The 21,883-nt window shown below is 36.3% G+C and overlaps 1 protein-coding gene across 2 annotated transcripts in view; it reads left to right on the top strand.

Annotated features, from left to right (window-relative positions):
• Positions 1-21,883, top strand: part of eml3 (EMAP like 3) — a 135,236-nt gene that overhangs the window by 95,275 nt on the left and 18,078 nt on the right. For both annotated transcript variants that reach the window (XM_038302526.1, XM_038302527.1), the window contains exons 13-19: positions 4,575-4,709; positions 7,039-7,177; positions 7,250-7,401; positions 7,485-7,610; positions 16,596-16,727; positions 17,680-17,747; positions 19,725-19,813. In XM_038302526.1, the coding sequence (XP_038158454.1) occupies positions 4,575-4,709; positions 7,039-7,177; positions 7,250-7,401; positions 7,485-7,610; positions 16,596-16,727; positions 17,680-17,747; positions 19,725-19,813 (841 nt within the window). The remainder of the gene's footprint in view (positions 1-4,574; positions 4,710-7,038; positions 7,178-7,249; positions 7,402-7,484; positions 7,611-16,595; positions 16,728-17,679; positions 17,748-19,724; positions 19,814-21,883) is intronic.

The raw sequence follows: 21,883 nt of genomic DNA, 5'->3' as shown, positions 1-21,883 counted from the left end.
GTGCCATTTAGCGGCACTTTCATGTCCAGGGTTTCTTGCGGGTCCTTAAAAAGTCTTAAAAGGCATTGAATTTTTCAAAATAAAACTAAGGCCTTAATTGGTATTAAAATGTCTTAAATTAGTCTTTCATGGGTCTTAATTTTTAGAACATCATAAATAGGATTGTTTTTATTACGATTTATTTTTGTAATCTAAATAAAACGTTTATTAAAAAAAAATGGCTCGTCATTATAGGTTCCGTCCCGATAGCGGAACCAATAAAAGCGTTGTTGCGGCCGGGACATTTGGGAGATGCACCATTAACTTTTTGTCTCGAGCCGTTTCTCGATATGCGTTCTTGAGCGTTCTCGTGTACTCGTGACACGTCATAAGCCTCAGCCCGAGTACCGTTCCAATTCTCGAGAACTCATCAAATCCCCGGATGTTGTTCTCGCCCCGCCCTCCATATCGAGCATGCATCAGAGCAGACTTGTGCGTTCTTCAGACTGACCGCTTCCCCAGAATGCCCCGCGGCCGCAGCTTGATTCCAGACAGCGCTCACAGTGTTAAGTTAAACATTCCCTTTTCTGCTGCTGTTGTTCTTCAAAAGCACGTTTTGAAATCGTTTGAGGCGATAACATTATACATTGAAGCCTCCCTGTGTGGCCTGTTTACAGAGTTAGTGCGAAAAAAAAAAAAAAAAGTCTGACGTTGAGCGGACCAGAGTGACCAGCAGACCTCCGAGGGTAACCACAGCCAGGGCTAAATTTACCCCGTCTGTAGTGCACTTCTCACGAGAACGCGAGTACGTACTCGCGTTCTCGTGAATTGAGAAACGGCCTGGAAAATATGATCAAGTGTAAATGTAACCAAAATTGTCTCCAGCCAAGAGTTTTCTCCATGGGAATTAAGGCAGTGGAGTCGCACATGCGAAACGCGAAACACAAAGCCTCAAAATGGAGTTACAGAGAAACAGGCGGTATTTCTCAGTTTAGTTCCACCCTTGTCTCTGCAACGCCTCCACTTATCACCAAATCAAACATACTAAGAAAACCATACAAAGAAAAATAGCTGCTAAAAAGACTTAGCACTGGTTATGTTGTGGCTTTAAAACTGATTTGTTTTGTTCCCTGCTAAAACAAAGTTTGTGAATTCAGTTAAATAATTGTTAAAATATATCTGTCATTTGTGTGTTTTTAGCTTTCTTCCTGTATGGAAAGCTTTTCACAATTTGAAACATTAGTGCAGTGGTTTATGTTAAAATAAACCTTTGGGTTAAGTTGTCGCAAGCAGGTTTTTCTTGTGTTTTTTGTGAATTTGGTCTTAAATTTTTATTTCAAGTGGCATTAAAAAGTCTTGAATTTAACCCTGTAATGCCAAATGTATCATATTTGATTCATACGGTCTCTGAAATGTTTTGCATCTGACACCTTTTGCATAATTTAATGGTAAAATTATGCAAAAATTGTACACAATCAGATATACCTGATAACAGCCAGTAGAAGACTACACAAAAAATAGTCTTGACTTATCGCATATTTTGTTTTTTTCTTGGATCGGTCTTTAAAGGGTTAACTTGCCTTATGCTGTCGGAACCCTGATGTCAATGGGCAGGATTTCATGCAGGGGGCGCCGTAGCTCAGACTGAGATAGAATTTGGTGAATGTTCTCCCTCGTTAGCTAATAGGATGAGCTCAGCCTTGCGTGACTTCAACCAACTCTTCCTATTGGTGCAGAATTCTTGTCGATGTTTGTGTCATAGCCAGTTAATTAATAATATTTGGGACATGTCAAAAATATGCAATTATTGCTATCTTTTTTTAGTGTTTTTTTTTCAGTAGAATTTATAGTTTAATTCTGTACACCTCTGAGACAATGGATGCATTTTTTTTTTGTTGTTGCAGCTATGACCATTAATTCCTAACAGATGCAATAAGCAACGATTTGGTATAAAAATAAGACAAACAAAGTTGATTTATTTCTTCTTTATTTTTTATGTTAGTTTGTGAAGCTAATATTGCTTAGGGGGGAGGTTTAGAAACATTTAGGAAGCTGTGTTTTAAATAAGGATCACTTCCAATATGAATTCTATTGAGCATATTTATTACGGGATATAATTAAAGTTTTATTTGTGTTTTAAGGCGATTAATCAAACTAGATGACCTCCTTAAAAACAATCTTACAATTGAAGACTTAAAAAGTGTTTCTTTACTTTCTGCATGAATATAATTGATGTTATTGGATGTTTTTTTCCTTGTTTAAAGACTAATATCATGTTTTTATTCACTTAACAGCGACGTGTTAAAATCTGACATCCATCCGTCACAAGACAAACACAAAATCTTCTTACTGTAGATATTTTTGTTCTCCTGCAGGTAGAAACGGTCACATATGATAAAGTAAAACAAGTGTTGATGTCTGCCTCTATAGAGATGAGGGTGATGGTATGTGTGCAGCCTAATCAAGGGGAGGGGGGGGTTCTGTTTGAATGGGCATCTGGCCCGAATCGGCTCCACTTTGGGGGTCAATTTTCTGCGCAGTCGCCATGGTAACTCTATAAATATTTAGTGCAGCTCTAAGCGATGACGGGTTTTTCATAGGAGGATGTTGAAAACTGTACAGAATTGTAGGAGTCTCCCTGCTGCCGCTGCATGTGTGACGGCAGCCTGACCCCAGACCCCCCCCCCCCCCCCCCCCCCCCCCCCCCCCCCCCGCACTTTTTAAACAGTGGAATAGTCCACATACCACCCTGCATGAATGAGGCCTTTTGTAAAGCACATTGCTGCAATCTGTACCGTCCAAACTGGTTCTGATGGGTTTTTTTTATGACTTACATCACCATAAAAAAAGTATTTTTTAACTAATTTTTTAGTCATATCGAATGTACAGATCATTAAACACATTTTAAAACTACACAATTAAAATTATAGTTTCATTCAGAGGTTTCAAAAATAGGGGTCGGGATCCCCTACTTTTTTTAATCCCTGAAATCTAAAGGATTTACCATTCGACTCGGCGTCAATTCACAACACGTTATCTCAAGGAACTTTACAATTAAACCAGATTATGCAGTCAGATGGTTTCAGTGGTTTCAATATAAGGAAAAACCAGCTGATTGCATCGACTCATTGACTCTTCAGCAATCCCTCACACTAAGCATGCTTGTAGCGACAGTGGAGAGGAAAAACTCCCTTTGAACAGGAAGAAACCTCCAGCAGAACCAGGCTCAGTGTGAGTGGCCATCTGCTGAGGCCGACTGGGGTTCAAGGAGACAGAAGCAGACATAGAAAAAGAAGCATAGATACAAAAGGCAACTGTCAACCAGCTCCACAGGCGGCCCCGTCCAGGAAACACACAGCCAGAGGATGAAGAGAGCACATCCAGTTAGTCACAGTCAGAGAAACAGGACTACACTGGAAAACAGGCCAAGCTCCAACATCTAGAAACAAAGGTGTTGATGGCAGCAGCACAGCTGATATTTCTCTCCAGGATGGAGTCACAGCCAAACAGGAACAGACCAGATGAAGCTACTATGAGAAAAAGCAGAGAGAGCAGAACGTTAGAGATTGAACTAACAGATTCTGCAGAGTGGGAGAATAGAGATAGAATGAAGCAGAATGATGAAAAAGGGGTCCCTATGTCCTCCAGCAGTCTAAGCCTATAGCAGCAGAACTATAGAGATAGCTCAGGATAACCTGAGCCACTCTAACTAGAAGCTTTATCAAATTATTGAAAAATAAAACAGATAAATAATAAATTACTTATTTATGATTATTAATGAAATGTTATTAAAAATATATTTATATGTATTTTTCATAGATATAATTAGTTTACTTTCTATGTATTGATACACTGCAAAAAATATAAACCTCAATAAGTTATTTTTTCTTAAAATAAGTGTGTTTTTCCTTGATTTGAGGAGGTAAAACAGACACTTTGCCAATGGAACAAGACAATTTCCTTTTAAAATAAGAAAAAACTATTTTATCGTCTTATTTCAAGTAAATATTATCTAACTATCTTATTTTAAGAGTGAAAATACTCATTCCATTGGCAAATCATCTTATTTACCTGCTCAAATTAAGGCTAAATATACTTAATTTCAGCAATTTTTTACTTATTTCTGGATTGTTTTTGCAGTGTAAACACAGTGAAGTAATTAAGTGAGCGCGTGTCTGAAGGGGGGGGCTCCATCTGTTGCATCGCAGTTTTTTTGGGGTCACAGGCTGAAATGAGCCTCTTTAATTTATCGAGGTTAAAAGCCTTCAAATCAGCCCGATCGTTTTATTGTTTCACGACTGCTTGTATTTTTCCTCTTTACAAAATAAGATTGAAACATGAAAGGTGGAGCGTTACCTGCTTTTATGAAAACAATCTGTATCGCTCAGTTCTACTAAACAGTCATTACTTGTTTCTTTACGGCCTCATGCAGAAATTAACTTTTTAATTAAAGAAGAAAATATTGTTTATTGTATTTATGTGAAAGTATTAAGCGCCTCAGGCTGCAGACCCCTGATCTAGAACTAGACTGTACGGATGTTACTTTGCTTCCTCCATGGCGGTTGTACTGAAGGTGACTGTGCTCCTGTGTGCAGACGACCAACGAGGCCGTGTTCGCTGTGGACTTCAACCCCAGCGACAGCAACAACATCATCACCTGCGGTAAATCCCACGTCTACTTCTGGACGCTCAGCGGCGGACAGTTTACCAAGAAACAAGGCATCTTTGGGGTAAGACTCGTTTTTCTGTGTATTAATGGTGGGAGTGGGGGTTGTTCCCGCGTCGCTCACAGCTTCCTCCGTTCCAGCCCTAATGAGGAAGTAAGTGGTTCCCTGAAGGAGAACTGAGAGTCAAAGATAGACCTCATTCATCGCTGAAAAACGGGATGTGTGACGCATCGACGCCGTTTTATTAACAGAAAAAAGATGAACAATGTTCAGGTTTTACCAGAGAAACCAGATGTTTGCAAAACATAATCACTGACTAAAAAGAGGTTAAAATAAGGATTACCAAAGATGTCTGTGACGTTTCTTATCTGCTTAGAAACTTTATGCTCATATTGAACGGCTGGTTTTCTTCAGATCAGCGCCGTTTAGGAAAAGCCAGACTTTCCTGCTTCAGTATTTCCACTGATTTTCTGTCTTCATGATCCCATCTGTGCGATGAAGCGCCCCCGCATCATGATGCTGCCACCCAGTGGCGTCTGGTGGAGTTTTCTCCAGGGGGGGGTTATAAATTCAAAATAGAAGTTCACCAAAAACCAGTCCAACATAAATGATATTATATATATTTATATGAATGCCAACAACAAAAAAACATTATAAAAACACTTTATAAAATCACAAAACATAATTTAATGTCCAGGTTTACTTTTTGTACATAAATCTTGCGCTTCTGAGGCTGTGAAGGTAAATCTGTGTTCTGCATGGTTCAATATTGCATCACAAACATAAAAAAATAATGTACTAGTTTAATAATTGAGAAGCTATTAGTCAACTTTATATTTGTTTAATATATAAAAACTATTTTCTGAGAATGTGTTTATTTAAAAGCAACTATGCAGAAAATGTAGACTATATTCTATTATTTTCTATGTGAATCCCAGATTGTTCTTTCTTCTTTGCCTTTTCTAAAAAGTGCTTTCGATCAGCAGGCTCAGAGGCTGAGAGGCAGAACAGGTCAGGATCAGGAAATCAGAAACTCCAAGGAACTCTAAAAACTCTCACCACTGGCTAGAGAGAACAAGTATAATCTGGCCTTTATTTCTGGAAGCAAGCGCCTTAGATAGAGGCAGGAGCAGGTGGATCAGATGAGCAGTGATGAGAAACTGGGCAGAGGTAGACAGGTGAATGAAATTAGTAATTAAGCCAGTCATCAGTGCCAAGATCGTGACAGCCAACAACTAAAATCATCATTCCAAAAAGTTCTGCAAACTGCTTTAAATCAGTCCCAGCTGTCTTTATCCATGCTGGCTCAGATCCTGACGTTTGAAAAAGGAGGCAGGGGAAGCAGGATCTTTCAAAGAAAACCTGCATGAACTTTGTTCCACTAATGTTCAAATTACAAATGATGGCTTGTGGCATTACAATCAGCACTGCAAAAGCAGATTTAGAAATGAAATAAATGTTTACCCTGAATTTGAGCCAATAAAATGAGTAGTTTGCTGTTGAATTTTGATATAATAGCATCAATGTGTTGCATTTCTATAATTCAATTCAGTCAAGTGTATTTCTATAGCTCCAATTCACATCATGTCATCTGAAGGCAGTTCACCAGATCATCCAGTCAGATCGATTCAAAGTTTTCTATCTAAGGAAAACCAGCTGATTGCATCGACTCATTGACTCTTCAGCAATCCCTCACACTAAGCATGCTTATAGCGACAGTGGAGAGGAAAAACTCCCTTTGAACAGGAAGAAACCTCCAGCAGAACCAGGCTCAGTGTGAGCGGCCATCTGCTGAGGCCCACTGGGGTTCAAGGAGACAGAAGCAGACATAGAAAAAGAAGCATAGATACAAAAGGCAACTGTCAACCAGCTCCACAGGCGGCCCCGTCCAGGAAACACACAGCCAGGCAGACGAGCTCCGAGCCAGCTCCCATGTCAGAGGATGAAGAGAGCACATCCAGTTAGTCACAGTTAGAGAAACAGGACTACACTGGAAAACAGGCCAAGCTCCAACATCTAGAAACAAAGGTGTTGATGGCAGCAGCACAGCTGATATTTCTCTCCAGGATGGAGTCACAGCCAAACAGGAACAGACCAGATGAAGCTACTATGAGAAAAAGCAGAGAGAGCAGAACGTTAGAGATTGAACTAACAGATTCTGCAGAGTGGGAGAATAGAGATAGAATGAAGAAAAAGGGGTCCCTATGTCCTCCAGCAGTCTAAGCCTATAGCAGCAGAACTATAGAGATAGCTCAGGATAACCTGAGCCTGATGTAATTTAGGAAATGGCTAAAGAAAGTGATTCTACTCTTTCATTATGAATAGATGTCTAGCCCTATGGAAGAAAATATCCTCCACAGTTGTTTTTGAAAGTGTTTTTCCTTGTTTCCAGAAATACAAGAAGCCCAAGTTCATCCACTGCTTTGTGTTCAGCCTAACTGGAGACGTTCTGACCGGAGACTCAGAAGGAAACATACTGCCGTGGGCAAAGTCGGCAGCAGACACCAAAACGCTTGGGAAGGGGGCCAAAGGTCAGTGGGGACGCAGAAATCCGGGAGCGTTGACATGCGGACAGGAACTTATCCCGCTCTGCTTTCAAACAGAGACCTTTCAGATTGTACGGCCAATCAAAGCCCACGAAGGCAGCGTGTTCGCCCTGTGTGCCCTGAAGTGCGGCGCTCTGATCAGCGGAGGGGGGAAGGACCGCAAGATCATCCGCTGGAGTGCCGACCTGGCTCCAGAGAGAGAGTGTGAGGTGATCTACGGCCGGGTGTGCGTGCGTTCCATCTGCCGGAGGAGCTGTGGGAGCAGCGGGACTAACTGAGGTGTTCTATGCAGATTCCAGAGAAGTTCGGGGCTGTCCGAACTGTCGCAGTTGTGGACGACGAGGAACTTCTGGTGGGTACGACCAGAAACGCAATCTTAAGAGGGACTTTCCCTGCCGGGTTCGTCGCCATAGTTCAGGTATGTTCATAACCTTCGCCGTCCAGAGAGCCGATCTTTACTCCCTCCGTTAATCCCTTTGGCCCTCAGGGTCTTAGGAATTGTAATTTCTTCCACCAGAAATTCCAGATGTGATTTAAAGTTTATCTCCCAAACTATAAATTGGAAATACAATTGTTTGTATTTGTCTGACAGAAAGGCATTGAGGAATAATTTTCAGGTGGAACCACTATTTTAAACGTCACCATGTCTGAAAAAAAAGAAAAATATGTAGCCTTGCCAAATTTGTTTCCAAAATAAAAGTTGCAAAACACCATGAAAGCCCATGGATGAACCTCAGACTTTATAGATCCACATCTTGACTATAAGTCAAGCAAATTTGGACTGAATAAGTTGAATAATTTTTTTCTCCACAAAGGTTTTAGTGAGCAGTGTGCTAGGAGGAAATGGGATTTTGCCACAGTGGTGCCAAAAGTGCAAAAATGCATTTTCTCCACTCATAAAAGGGAACCTGATCAGACAAATGTGCTGATTTACATGATTGGAGACCTTCTGCATGAAGCAAAGCCTTTGCTCCTGAGATTTAGTCGTCGTTCCATTGAAATTTACCAATAATATCACAAAAACTGAATAGAAAATAAGAAAACAGAGACTTCCGGGTCAGCGCTGCAACAAGATGGCCACGTAGGAACAGGCTCCTCCGTTTCGGTATTTAAATCTCCCCCCTTGCTTATTTCAGATAACTATCAAAACTTCAGTCTAAACCATTTAAAGGGGGAAGATGCCGAAAATTAACAAGACCGAAAAGAAGACGTCTAAAACACAAGATTTTGGTGAGCAGTCGGGAGATGGTAGTGAGGATGAGGCTAACGCTGCTACTAGCAAAGCTAGCGTTGGCTTACAACAGCACGCGTTGCTGGAGAGTATCAAGATGCTTTCTAAAGACTTAAAAGAGTTTAAAAACGAGATGAAGCAAGACATAGAAGAACTCAAAGAAGATGTAAAGGCAACAATGAAAGAAGATTTCAACAGATTCAGGGAGGAAATGATGCGCGAACTACAGAACCAGAAGGGCAGTATCAACGAGGCGCAGACCCGAATAGCTGATCTGGAGGCGGCGTGCTTGGAAATGAAAGATGCGCTGCTTGTGTCATTAGAAAGCAACAGAGCTATGAACGACAAACTTGTGGATTTGGAGAGCCGAAGCCGGAGAAATAATCTTCGCATCTATGGAGTTCCGGAAGGTAAAGAAGGTAGATCGGTTTCCGAGTTTGTCGCCAATCTGCTGATCAAACAGCTGAAGCTTCCGGAAGGAACTGAACCACAGATTCAGCGGGCACACCGAGCTCTGGCACCAAGACCGCCTCCCAATGCGGCCCCGAGGTCTATAATTGTGAATTTCTTGCAATCCAACACAAAAGAAATGATTCTGAGAAAAGCCTGGGAACAGAAAGTTGAGATGGAGGGCAAGCGCCTTTACTTTGATAACGATTATGCTTCGGACGTTATAGAAAAACGTAAAGCATATGGCCCATTAAAGGCAGCCTTGAAGCAGAAGGGCGTCAGATTCCAGACGCCGTTCACAAAGATGAGAATCTTCTGGGACTCTGGAGTGCGGACCTACCAGAACGCAGATGAAGCAGCGTCGGATATGATCAAGAGAGGCTTCGACTTGACCTGGGTACCAAGAGAGAACAAGTTGAAAGTGACCAAGGAGAGGCTCGACTCACTGTTACCATGGAAACGGATCAACAACACCGGTGCAGGACAACGCGCGAGGGAGAGGCTCACAGAGTTAAGACGTGAGGACCAGTAACTCTGAACATTGAATCATAACAGGTTTGCTCTACTATAAAAAAAAAAAAAAAATTAAAATAACATACGGGCGATTTAAGAGCTGAATGTCTTTACCAGCTGGTTTTAGTCCGGTTTTGGATATTATTCTCCCCTCTGTTACTGAAGTTATTGCTCATAGGTCTTTTGATAGATATTTAAACAAAGTGCCGAAAGGAGTGAATGTTGTAGCGCTTACCAAATGTTGGACTTACCTAGTACAGGTAGATCTCCGTCTACTACTAGAGGGGGCCCCCACCCTAGTGTGGTACTTTGCCCCCCCCCCCACCAGCAGGGACACTGAGGGATGTTTTCATACATCTCCACCTTTGGAAGTTTCTGTTCTATTTGTTCATCTGTGTTTTAATAGCCTGTTCAGCTATTTGTTGGGGGATCTTTTTCTAGAATCACACGGTGACCTTACAAAACTAAATAATGACTGATATTATCAAGATAGTTTCGTTGAATGTGAATGGTATGAATAACCCTATAAAACGTAAAAAAATTCTAACTAAAATGCGAAAAGAGAAAGCACAGGTAATCTATTTACAGGAGACGCATCTGTCTAAATCGGAACATAAAAAACTCAGGGGCTTTGGCTACTCAAAGGTAGTTTACAGCTCTTTCAGACATGGAAACAAAAGAGGAGTTTCAATTCTAATTCATGATTCAATAAAATTTGATTGTAGCTATGATCTGTCAGATAAAGAGGGGAGGTATGTGATGGTGAAGGGGACTCTAGACAATGTAATGGTAACACTGGTCAACGTTTACAATCCTCCAAATAGTAATAAACAATTCCTTAATAGCCTCCTCAACAAAATAATTATGGAAACAGAGGGAATGTTGGTTTGGGGAGGGGATTTCAACATGGTATTAAACACAAAACTTGATACAACAAATAGTAAAAAACAACAAAATTCAACTACAAAAAAATTTAAATTGACACTTGAGGAATTTGGATTTGTTGATGTCTGGAGGGAATTAAACACCAATGTAAAGGACTATACCCATTACTCAGCGCCTAATAAAAGTTATTCTAGAATTGATTACTTTTTCATGAATAAATCTGATATATATAAGATAAAGGAATGTAAAATAGAAGAAACAAGTATATCTGATCATTCTTCGCTAATAATAAAACTAAATTTATCTTCTGAAAAACGTAAAACAGCATGGCGATTAAATGTAGGCTTGTTGAACTCCAAAACAATCAAAGCCGGAATTTCCCACGACATAAAAACTTACATAGATGAGAATGACGATGGACAGGTTAATCCGGTGATATTATGGGACGCACTTAAGGCAGTATTAAGAGGAAAATTGATCTCAAAAACAGCGGCCTTTAAGAAATCTAGAGTGGATGCCTATGAAAAAGAAAGAGCTCAACTAACAGATCTGGAAAGACAACACAAATTAACCCAAAATCCCAACCTGTTAATAAAAATAAAAGAACTAAGAAACAACATTGATAAAATGCTTACATATGAAATTGAAAAGAAATCAAAGTTTATTAAACAATCATATCATGAGGTGGGACCTAAAGGAACAAAACTGTTGGCAAAGAAATTGAAAAAGCAACAGTCAGATAGACATATCTATAAATTAAAGGATGATGAAACAAATCAAATGATACATGACCCAGCAACTATTGAGGACAGGTTTATGAAATACTACCAGAGATTATACAGTCAGCCTCCCTCTGCTAATGATGGACAGATAGAAACCTTCTTGGAGTCACTGGATCTGCCCTCAATTGGTGAAACCCAAAACAAACTTCTCACTTCCTATATAACTAGGATAGAAATACAAAAGGCAATTAATAGGTTAAAAAATGGTAAAACACCAGGAAGTGATGGACTGCCATCTGAGTGGTACAAATCCTTCAGCGAAGATCTCCTACCACTACTAGAAAAATCATTTAATTATACACTGGAACATGCAGTGCTCCCGCCATCTTGGAGAGAAGCAATCATAACAGTCATTCCGAAAAAAAGGAAGAGTGAAACATGCTCTGATTACAGACCTATATCCATCCTAAACATGGACTATAAAATCTATACCTCGATTTTAGCGAAACGATTTGAGCAATTCATTGGAGATATCATAGATGAGGACCAGACAGGATTTATTAAGGGTCGCCAAACGCGAGATAACATCAGAAGGGCACTTCACATAATAGACCATATTCAAAATAAAAAATCATCAGCTATCTTAATCAGTCTCGATGCAGAGAAAGCTTTTGACAGCGTAGGCTGGAACTTCTTATATAAAGCACTTGGAAAATTTGGCTTTAATGAAAAAGCTGTACAGTGTGTGAGGACTTTGTATCAGTCACCTGTGGCCAGAATCAAGATTAATGGAAATCTAACTGACAATATAAAACTAGAGCGCTCTACCCGTCAGGGCTGCTGTTTGTCACCAACTTTATTTGCAATTTTTATTGAGCCACTGGCACAACACATAAGACAACATAAGGATCTTAAAGGTATAGATATTCATAATGAGTCCCATATAATAGGTTTGTTTGCAGACGATGTTATTTGTTATTTATCAGACCCTGAAAACTCGCTGCCTTGTCTGATCAACCAGTTAGAGATATTTGGCTTCTATTCAGGATACAAACTAAATTTGAAAAAGACACAGGTTTTGACATTCGCTTATACACCATCTGAATCAATACGTAGAAAATATTATTTAAATTGGAGCTCTACTATGATGACTTACCTAGGAATACGATTAACGAAAAACATAGGTGATCTGTACAAAGCTAACTTTACTAAAGTGGACCAAGAAATTAGGAGGGATATTAGAAAGTGGGATGTCCTAACACTAGACTTCAGCTACAGAATTGAAGCGATAAAAATGAACATGTTACCAAGGTTATTGTACCTCTTCTTGGCATTACCTATAGAAATCCCGGATAGACAGTTTAAAACATGGAACCAGATTATTTCTAGATTCATATGGAACGGTAAAAAACCCAGAATAAAATTTGAAACTTTACATATACCAAAGGAGAAAGGAGGTAGGGCCTTACCTGACCTTAGAAAATATTATTATGCTGCCCAAATAACTCCCATAATAAATATAAGTGACATAAATTATGAAGCGAAATGGAAAAATATTGAACAAAGAGTTAACGGAAGAGAACTGCGGAGTATCATTGGTGATATAGAGGCCACTAAGAATACATTAAAGAATGTTAATGCCATTACTAGTTTTTCTCTGGGTAAATGGTTACATATAATCCGAATATGCAAATTAGAGAAACAGTTGGGTCTGATCCAGTGGCCAGCCTATAATAAATATTTTATCCAAGACACACGATTTAAACAATGGTCAGAAAGAGGCTTAACAGCGTTATGCGTAGTCCTTAACAATGGGCACTTTAAAAGTTTCCAGGAACTACAGCAAGAGTTTGCTCTAAGAACTCAAGATCACTTTAGATATCTACAATTAAGGGACTTCTATAACAAAGAAATAAAACAAAAAATAGACCCAAATTTAAATGGGATTATCAAAATGCTGATTGAGACCTATAAGGGTAAAAAACAAAGAACAGTGTCTTTACTCTATAAATATCTGTTAGAAAATAGAGGCACTAATACATTGAATATTAAAACAAAATGGGAAAGGGAATTTGATATTCTAATAACCGACGAAGGCTGGCTGAATATTTGGAAGACCCAAACTACAACATCCTCTTCCAGAATCTGGAGAGAACATTGTTGGAAGAATATAATCAGATTTTATATAACACCCAAAATTACTAGTAAATTCAAATCTAGAGCTCAGCCATGCTGGAGAGATTGTGGAGAATTTAATGTTAATCATGCGCATATTTTCTGGCTTTGTCCTAAAATTACTCAGTTCTGGAACGAAATACACAGTAAGATTGTAACAATACTGGGTTACCCAATACCCAAGTCCGGTCTGGTATTATACCTTGGTCTTTTGGACAATATCATATTTAATAATGATTGTTATTTGTTAAAAATTCTGTTGGTGGCAGCTAAAAAGGTGATAACCAGGAGGTGGTGCAAATCTGAACCTCCTACCACAAAGGAGTGGATACAGACTGTGATTTCATTATTTGAGATGGAGCTTCTAACACATAGGCTGAGGACGCAGGAGCAGCAATGCTTAGACAAATGGGAAAAATGGACAAACTTCACATCAACGATACCGGACTAATTTTGGAAATGGATGGTCCCCACGTGTTTTGAGTTACTAAAATATGAGTCTCCCCCTGTTTTTTTTTTTTGTTTTTTTTTTTTTTTGCTTCGATTGTTCTGTACTTTTTGTCTATTATAGTTTCTATGTATTGTTTGTTAATAATGATTAAAATAAAAATAAAGTTATAAAAAAAAAGAAAATAAGAAAACAGAGCAGCTGATGTAACACATGCAGGTCTGAGCCTCTGGTTTCCAATGATGGCAGCCATTAGGGGGCGGGGCTAAAAATGAATACCTGCTGTTGCATTACTCCCGAAGAGTCACACACATCAGTTGAAATTTAAATCTCATTTTATTTGTTTACAAAGCTATAAAACAAAAAGTATTTTTTTTTTTATAATTTAGAAACTTGTTTTAGGAATTCTAAAGCTTGGGTGTGCAGATGGCGCATTGGTTAACGCCTATGACCCATATCGGAGGCCTTAATCCCCCTTTCCTGTCAGCCTACTGTCAGGAAAAAACGAGCAACTAGTTGTATAAAAACTAAAAAAAAAAAGAAATTTTTAAACCCAATTTGAAAGGCGTGTGGATGAAACACCATGTGACTGTGTTTTCGCCATTTCTATAAATATGTAAACAATTATTTTACAAAATTAAACCAGGTGAAACTAAAACCTTTCTGATAGAGACATTTTTGAAATCTTGAATGCAATGTGTTTATGATTATTTTCTTTAATTGTAGTATTTGGTATCACTGCTCTAAGTGAGATCCTCTGTCAGCCGAAGGCTTGTTTTACAGCCTATACTCCAGTTAACGATTAATCTATTACTAAATTAGTTGACGATTATTTTAATAATTGATCCATCATTATTAATGGCTTCAGCCCCACAGTTCATATTAATCACATTTATTTAGAGCCACAGATGCTCGGAGTTCCTGGGTAGACATCATTTTTGATATCTATGAAAAAAAACATTTTCTTTTTTTTACATTTTCTTCTCTGCGACGGAATATTAGGGCCAGGTTACAGGTTTTTTACATTTTTTATTTTGAAAATAAAGTTACGAGACATTACGAGAATAAATTTGTAACATTACGAGAAAAAAGTCATCTAACAACAACAAGCTTGGAGCTCCGCCCATTAGATGATGTCAGACCAGCTCCACCACATGATGCTCCACATTCCTCATTTTAGGGAAGAAAGGGCTTCTTGGAAGAGTCAAAAAATGCAACTTGTTTCTCTAAAAGTTGCAACTTTATTCTCGTAATTTTATTATTTTATTCTTGTAATGTTACAACTTTATTCTCGTAATTTTACGACTTTATTCTCGTAATTTTACGACTTTATTCTCGTAATTTATTACTTTATTCTCATAATTTTATTATTTTATTCTTGTAATGTTACAACTTTATTCTCGTAATTTTACGACTTTATTCTCGTAATTTTACGACTTTATTCTCGTAATTTATTACTTTATTCTCATAATTTTATTATTTTATTCTTGTAATTTTACGACTTTATTCTTGTAATTTTATGACTTTATTCTCGTAATTTTACGACTTTATTCTCATAATCTTACGACTTTATTCTCGTAATTTTACGACTTTATTCTCATAATCTTACGACTTTATTCTCGTAATTTTACGACTTTATTCTCGTAATTTATTACTTTATTCTCATAATTTTATTATTTTATTCTTGTAATGTTACAACTTTATTCTTGTAATTTTACGACTTTATTCTTGTAATTTTATGACTTTATTCTCGTAATTTTACGACTTTATTCTCATAATCTTACGACTTTATTTTCATAATTTTACGACTTTATTCTCGTAATTTTACCACTTTATTCTCGTCATTTTACGACTTTATTCTCGTCATTTTACGACTTTATTTTTGTAATTTTACGATTGTATTCTCATAATTTTACGACTTTATTCTCGTAATTTTACGACTTTATTCTCATAATCTTACGACTTTATTCTCGTAATTTTATGACTATTCTCGTTGGGACTTTATTCTTGAAATTTTACCACTTTATTCTCGTAATTTTACAACTTTATTCTTATTATTTTACGACTTTATTCTCGTATTTTATTACTTTATTCTCATAATTTTATTATTTTATTCTTGTAATGTTATAACTTTATTCTCGTAATTTTACGACTTTATTCTCATAATCTTACGCCTTTATTCTCGTAATTTTATGACTATTCTCGTTGGGACTTTATTCTTGAAATTTTACCACTTTATTCTTGTAATTTTACGACTTTGTTCTCGTAATTTTACGACTTTATTCTTTGATTTTACGACCTTATTCTTATTATTTTACGACTTTATTCTCATAATTTTATTACTATTCTCGTTGCAACTTTATTCTCGTAATTTTTACGACTTTATTCTCGTAATTTTACGACTTTATTCTTATTATTTTACAACTTTTTTCTCGCAATTTTTATGACTATTCTCGTTGCAACTTTATTCTCATAATTTTACGATTTTTTCCCCGTAATTTGACAACTTTATTCTTGTAATTTTATTACTTTATTCTCAATGTTACTACTTCATTCCTGTAATTTTATGACTATTCTCGATGCAAATTTATTCTCGTAATTTTACGACTTCATTCTCATAATTTTTCGACTTTATTCTCGTAATTTTATGACTATTCTTGTTGCGCCTTTATTCTCGTAATGTTACGACTTTATTCTAGTAATCTTACGACTGTACTCTAATATTTTATGAGTTCTCCTAATTTTATGACTAATCTCTTAATTTTACGACTTTATTCTCGTAATGTTACAACTTCTTTCTCAAAATAGAAGGGGGAAAAAATCTCTACCCTGGCCCTAATACTCTGTCGTATTTCTCTAGGATGTTGACATATATAGAAAAACGTGTAAAAAGGATATTTTTTCCAACTTCATGTCAAGAGAAACAGATCTAATAAATAGAAATGCTTCTATTGATCCATAATCCTCTGTCTTTCTCAGGGTCATTTAGACGAGATGTGGGGTCTGGCCACCCACCCCTCTCAGAACATCTTCCTGACCTGCAGCCATGACAGACAGGTGTGTCTGTGGAACACAGAGCAGCACAGCCTGGACTGGTGCATCACCCTCGAGGTACCATCCAACTCTGTTTGGTTTCCTTTACGAAAAGAATGTTTGAAACCAACAATTTCTAAAATATGCAGATCAGTTTTACTAATACTTCAAGCGTTATAGAGAGAAATGTTTCAATATTTAGAAAAAAATGCATCAGAACTTTGATAAAACTTCTCAATCAAGAAGGTTTTCAGATTAATTTATAATGGTATTTAAAAGTCAACTTTTTGGAAATAGTCTGATCTCTTTGGACGTTAGTAACAGCATTATTACCGTATTTTTCGGACTATAATTTGCACTTTTTTTCATGGTTTGGCTGGCCATGCGACTTATACACTGGTGCGACATATACACTTTCTTTTTTCACCACGAGCGGGCGCTGTGTAGCTTTGCACGCGACATGTATTCTATTAATACCACTGAAAGAAAAAACGTTACAACTTACCACAAAAAAAAATTAGCATTACAACAATGACGACTGAATAGAAATATTCCGCCCAAAAGAATTTCAAAATCGGGCAGCTGAACGACAGTTTGGATGCAGAGTAGGCGTTCATGAAATAAAACAACGCTTTCTTCGACCAGTAGCCTGTCACATGCCACTTTTCAGAACACGGTTTCCATGGATACAATAACCTTTCAAAAAGGTGCCACTTTTAGTCCCCTGCGAACCGTTATGTTTTTTCGTCTTCATAATGCATTTTTTGGCCGATGCGACTTAAACTTCGGAGCGACGTATAGTCCGAGAAATACGGTAACTGATCTCAGTCTTTATAAACCTGAGATAAAGTCCTAAGAGAAATAGAATTAAATCCTTCCTCCTGTGATTGAATCTGTAGACTAATAGGAAAATGTTCAGATTGTGGATTTAGCTGCTTTCTAGAGAACTTTAAAGACGTCTTCTTTAAATTTAGGGAGAAGTTGTATTATTTCCAGGAGGTTTGGACAGATGGATGTTTGTCTCCTACAGGAATATGGATTGTGTGCGGATTTCTGCCCCAGTGGATCTGTTGTGTCTGTTGGACTCAGTACAGGAAGGTAAAACAGCACAAATGCATCATATGTGAAATAGTTTACAAATCCAAATTTCAAGCTGATATTGTTATTGGAATCCAGGACAAGACCTTATTACCTTAGTAACATTAAACAAAATATGGATATTTGATGGCAAAAATGAATGTCAATGTAATAAAAAACAACTTGCCCGAATATATTAGGAAAAAAAATAACAAAAGTGCTTTTATAAGAAATTCATGAAAAACACTCAGAGTGAAAGAAACACATTTTATTTTATTTGGTACAACATTATGGAGGATAAAAAGTGCCAAAATTAAATAAATAAATACAGCATTAAATAAATAATTAAATGTGTCAATAATCAATTAAATGTGGAATTAAATAAATAAATGTGTCATTCATTAATTAAAACCACGTCACTAATATAAAGTGCCACAATAAAATAAATAAATACAGCGATGAACAATTAATTAAATGTTTAATTCATTTAAAAAATAAGGAATTAAATATATAAATGTGTCATTAATTTAATAAAATACGTCTTCATTTTATAAAAAAAATATATATATAATTATTTCAGTGTGCATTTAATTATTTCATGGTCCTGTGTCGCAGTGCATCGAAACCATTAAAAGAATCTGTCAAACTCACCCATCAAAGTTAGGGGGCGGTTACCTAACACCTGATTGGTCACCCTGCACATTAAGGCGAAGCAAATCGATTACAGAGACTCGATTCGCGTTAACCCCGCCCCCTAACTTTGATGGGTGAGTTTGACAGATTGTTTTAATGCTTTCGATGCACTGCGACACAGGACCATGAAATAATTAAATGCACACTGAAATAATTATATATATATTTTTAATAAAATGAAGACGTATTTTATTAAATTAATGACACATTTATATATTTAATTCCTTATTTATTTAATGAATTACACATTTAATGAATTGTTTATTGCTGTATTTATATATTTAATTGTGGCACTTTATATTAGTGACGTGGTTTTAATTAATGAATTACACATTTATTTATTTAATTCCACATTTAATTAATTATTGACACATTAAATTATTTATTTAATGCTGTATTTATTTATTTAATTTTGGCACTTTTTATCTTCCATACAACATAACCTTAGAGGCATTAATGCTGATACTGGCACTTACAAGTTTCGGTTTATAAACCTAAATAGAATTGTTAACTAGGCTTATTAACTTTTGAACCTTTGTTTTTAATTAGCTTTTTACCTTTTTGTCTTGACTCGTTAACTCCTTTTTTCAACCTAATTTCCAGTAAGGAGGGGGTTCAAAACGCTAACTTGCCCTATGGCTGCGTTCACATCCGGGTCTGATTTAGGCGTCAAAACGAATGATTTACATCTGAGCGTCTGAGCGTTCGAAGCTGGAGTTCGGAAAAATTGAACTTTAAGCGCCGGACACCGGAGCATCAACTAAACAGAAAAGCTGTTCCAGCAGTTTTTTGGGGGAGACAGACACTCCCTGCAAGCTGTAATCGCTTCAGTAGACATTCTGCGTGTGAAAAATAAATAAATATCAAGGGAGTTAAACTCCAAAAGTTGAAAAATAAGCTGGAAGAATGGATTGTTGTGAAGAAGGAACAGAAGGAACTCTTTATCTGGAAAAAGAAAGAAACTCAGCAACTTGTCTCATAATCAAAGGAACAGAATGCAAAGATCCAAAGGAAATTTTAAAATGATATTCTTGTGCCGCATCAACCAATGAGAGAAGCTGATCTGGGAGCTGGCAGGGAGTCAGATGCAGCACTGCTGATGCAGAGCGCTATGATCACTCCTCTGAAACAGTTTATTAACGCCTAAATTAACTTCAAATGTAGAAACCTGCCGGCAGAATATGTTGGCTTTTATTATCCTGCTGCCTGCAGTTTGGATTACGTGCATGGAAACCGCTTCCAGGTGATTTTAGCTTAAATAAGCTCCGGTCACTTGATGTTCTGCTTCACTCTGTAACTCTGCAGGTGGCTCGTCCTCGACTTGATGACCCAGGAGGAGATTTTTGAATCCACAGATGGAAACGAACAGCTGTCAGTCATGAGATATTCTCCAGGTAAAGCACGTGTCGCACTGTAGACGTCATGTCTGGTTTTTACAGTGTTTAATTAATACCGCTGTGTTTCATAGATCATTAATAGTTATTTTACCTGTCAAACCTCTACAGGCATTGATTATTTTGGTGTATTTTATTCTGTAAACAGTTATTCTACTTTATCCAAACATCATCAAACTAGAAGGCCTCCTTCAATTGCTGCCCTTCCAGATTTAGAATTAATTTTTATTTAATTTTTTCATTAATAATTAATTTTCAGTGGTAAAGCCAAAGTCTCACCACTGTAAAATATGGAGGGTTAATGCAGACAAAATCAATCAATAAATCTATCATGAAATAAATAAATAAAACTGAACAATTGAATTAAAAATAAACATTTATACATGTATGATTGAATACATTAAATGTTAAAATATGGAAGGTTAAAGAGAACAAAATAGATATTTTAAAAGAACATGAAATAAATAAATGTAAATGAACAATGAAATTAAAAAAATAAACATTTATGCATGCATGATTAAATACATTAAATGTTAAAATAGAAAAATAAAATGAATAATTAAAAAACATTAAATGAATACATGTAAATGAACAATAAAATAAAATAATAGCAATTATATATGTATATAAGGAAATCAGTACATGTAAAATTATGGAGGGTTAGAGGGAACAAAATAAAATAAATCATTTAAAATAACATGAAATAAATAGATATAAATTAACAATAAAATAAAATGAATAATTAAAAAACATGAAATGAATACATGTAAATGAACAGTAAAATTCAAAATTTGCATTTATATATGTATATAATTAAATCAGTAGATGTAAAATTATGGAGGGTTAGAGGGAACAAAATAAAATAAATTATTTAAAATAACATAAAATGAGTACATGTACATTAAAGACGAAGAAAAAAAAATTATTGTACCATTTATTTATTGAATAAACATAAAATAATTATCTGCCCCCTCCCAACTTGAGCCTTCAAGTCCAGTGGGCGGGAACAAGGCAGCTCCTGTAGAGACCCTGACATCTGATTGGCTGCTTTAGACGACAAGACAAAACGTCTTCCTTCTAGTTTAGCTATGAGGTCAACAGTTAGCTGGAAAATGTGAAAGTAACTTTTGGAACCTGATTATCACAAACCGGGTGAGAAACTTCAGCATCTATGTCTCTCCTTTGGTCTGAAATATCTCCAATAATCTCATTAGAGAGAGTTATCTGGTGTATGTTAGTGGGCGGGGCTAATGGTGAGCCTTCGCCTCACTGGACCACATGGAGCTCTCTCTGGAACTTTTATCTAAAGCCAAACGATGTTGAGGCTGGAGTTAGTGGCCCGATGTTTGTGGGAAACAAAATGCTAATTATTAAATTATTATTTCCACATTTTTCATCCAAATGTTGACCTTACAGTCACAGCGATGTGGGAAGAAATTGTCAAGCAGTCGTCTCCATGGAAACATCATTTTATGAGTCTAGGATGATAGCATGGAAACCACGAAAATAAATAAATAGAAATAAATAAAACTATCTTTAACTTTTTATGACATTTAGTGTAGAAAAAACAAATAAGCTGAAAAATTATTTAGACATTTAAAAACAATTGATTTAAAAAAATTAATAAATAAAAAGATTCAAATATGGAGGAACAAAAAAACATTTTGACCGATATTGTTTTTTTTCTTCCATAATAGCACGAAGGCCACCAAAATAAATAAATACAAATAATTAAAATTATCTTTACATTTTTATGACTTTTAGATATTTAGTGTAAAAAAAAAAGATGAAACAAAAAAGTTATTTAGACTTTAAAAAACAAAAAACCTAAAACTAATTATTTAAAAACTGAATATAAAAGATTTGAATCTGGAGAAAAAAAATAACATTTTGACTGATATCAAGTTTTTTTTTTAATAGTATAATAGCATATAAGGCATGAAAATAAAAAAAAATACAAATTCAAATTGTATTGTATTTAATGGTTAATTTCATTGTTTAACAGTTTATACCATTCAAATAAATGGTACATTTATAATTTGATGGGACATTTATTTATTTGATTTTATC

Source organism: Cyprinodon tularosa, unplaced genomic scaffold (genome assembly GCF_016077235.1).
Source record: "Cyprinodon tularosa strain WSP-4 unplaced genomic scaffold, ASM1607723v1 ctg493, whole genome shotgun sequence".
NCBI classification, from domain to species: domain Eukaryota; kingdom Metazoa; phylum Chordata; class Actinopteri; order Cyprinodontiformes; family Cyprinodontidae; genus Cyprinodon; species Cyprinodon tularosa.
This window is presented reverse-complemented; position numbering and strand designations above follow the sequence as displayed.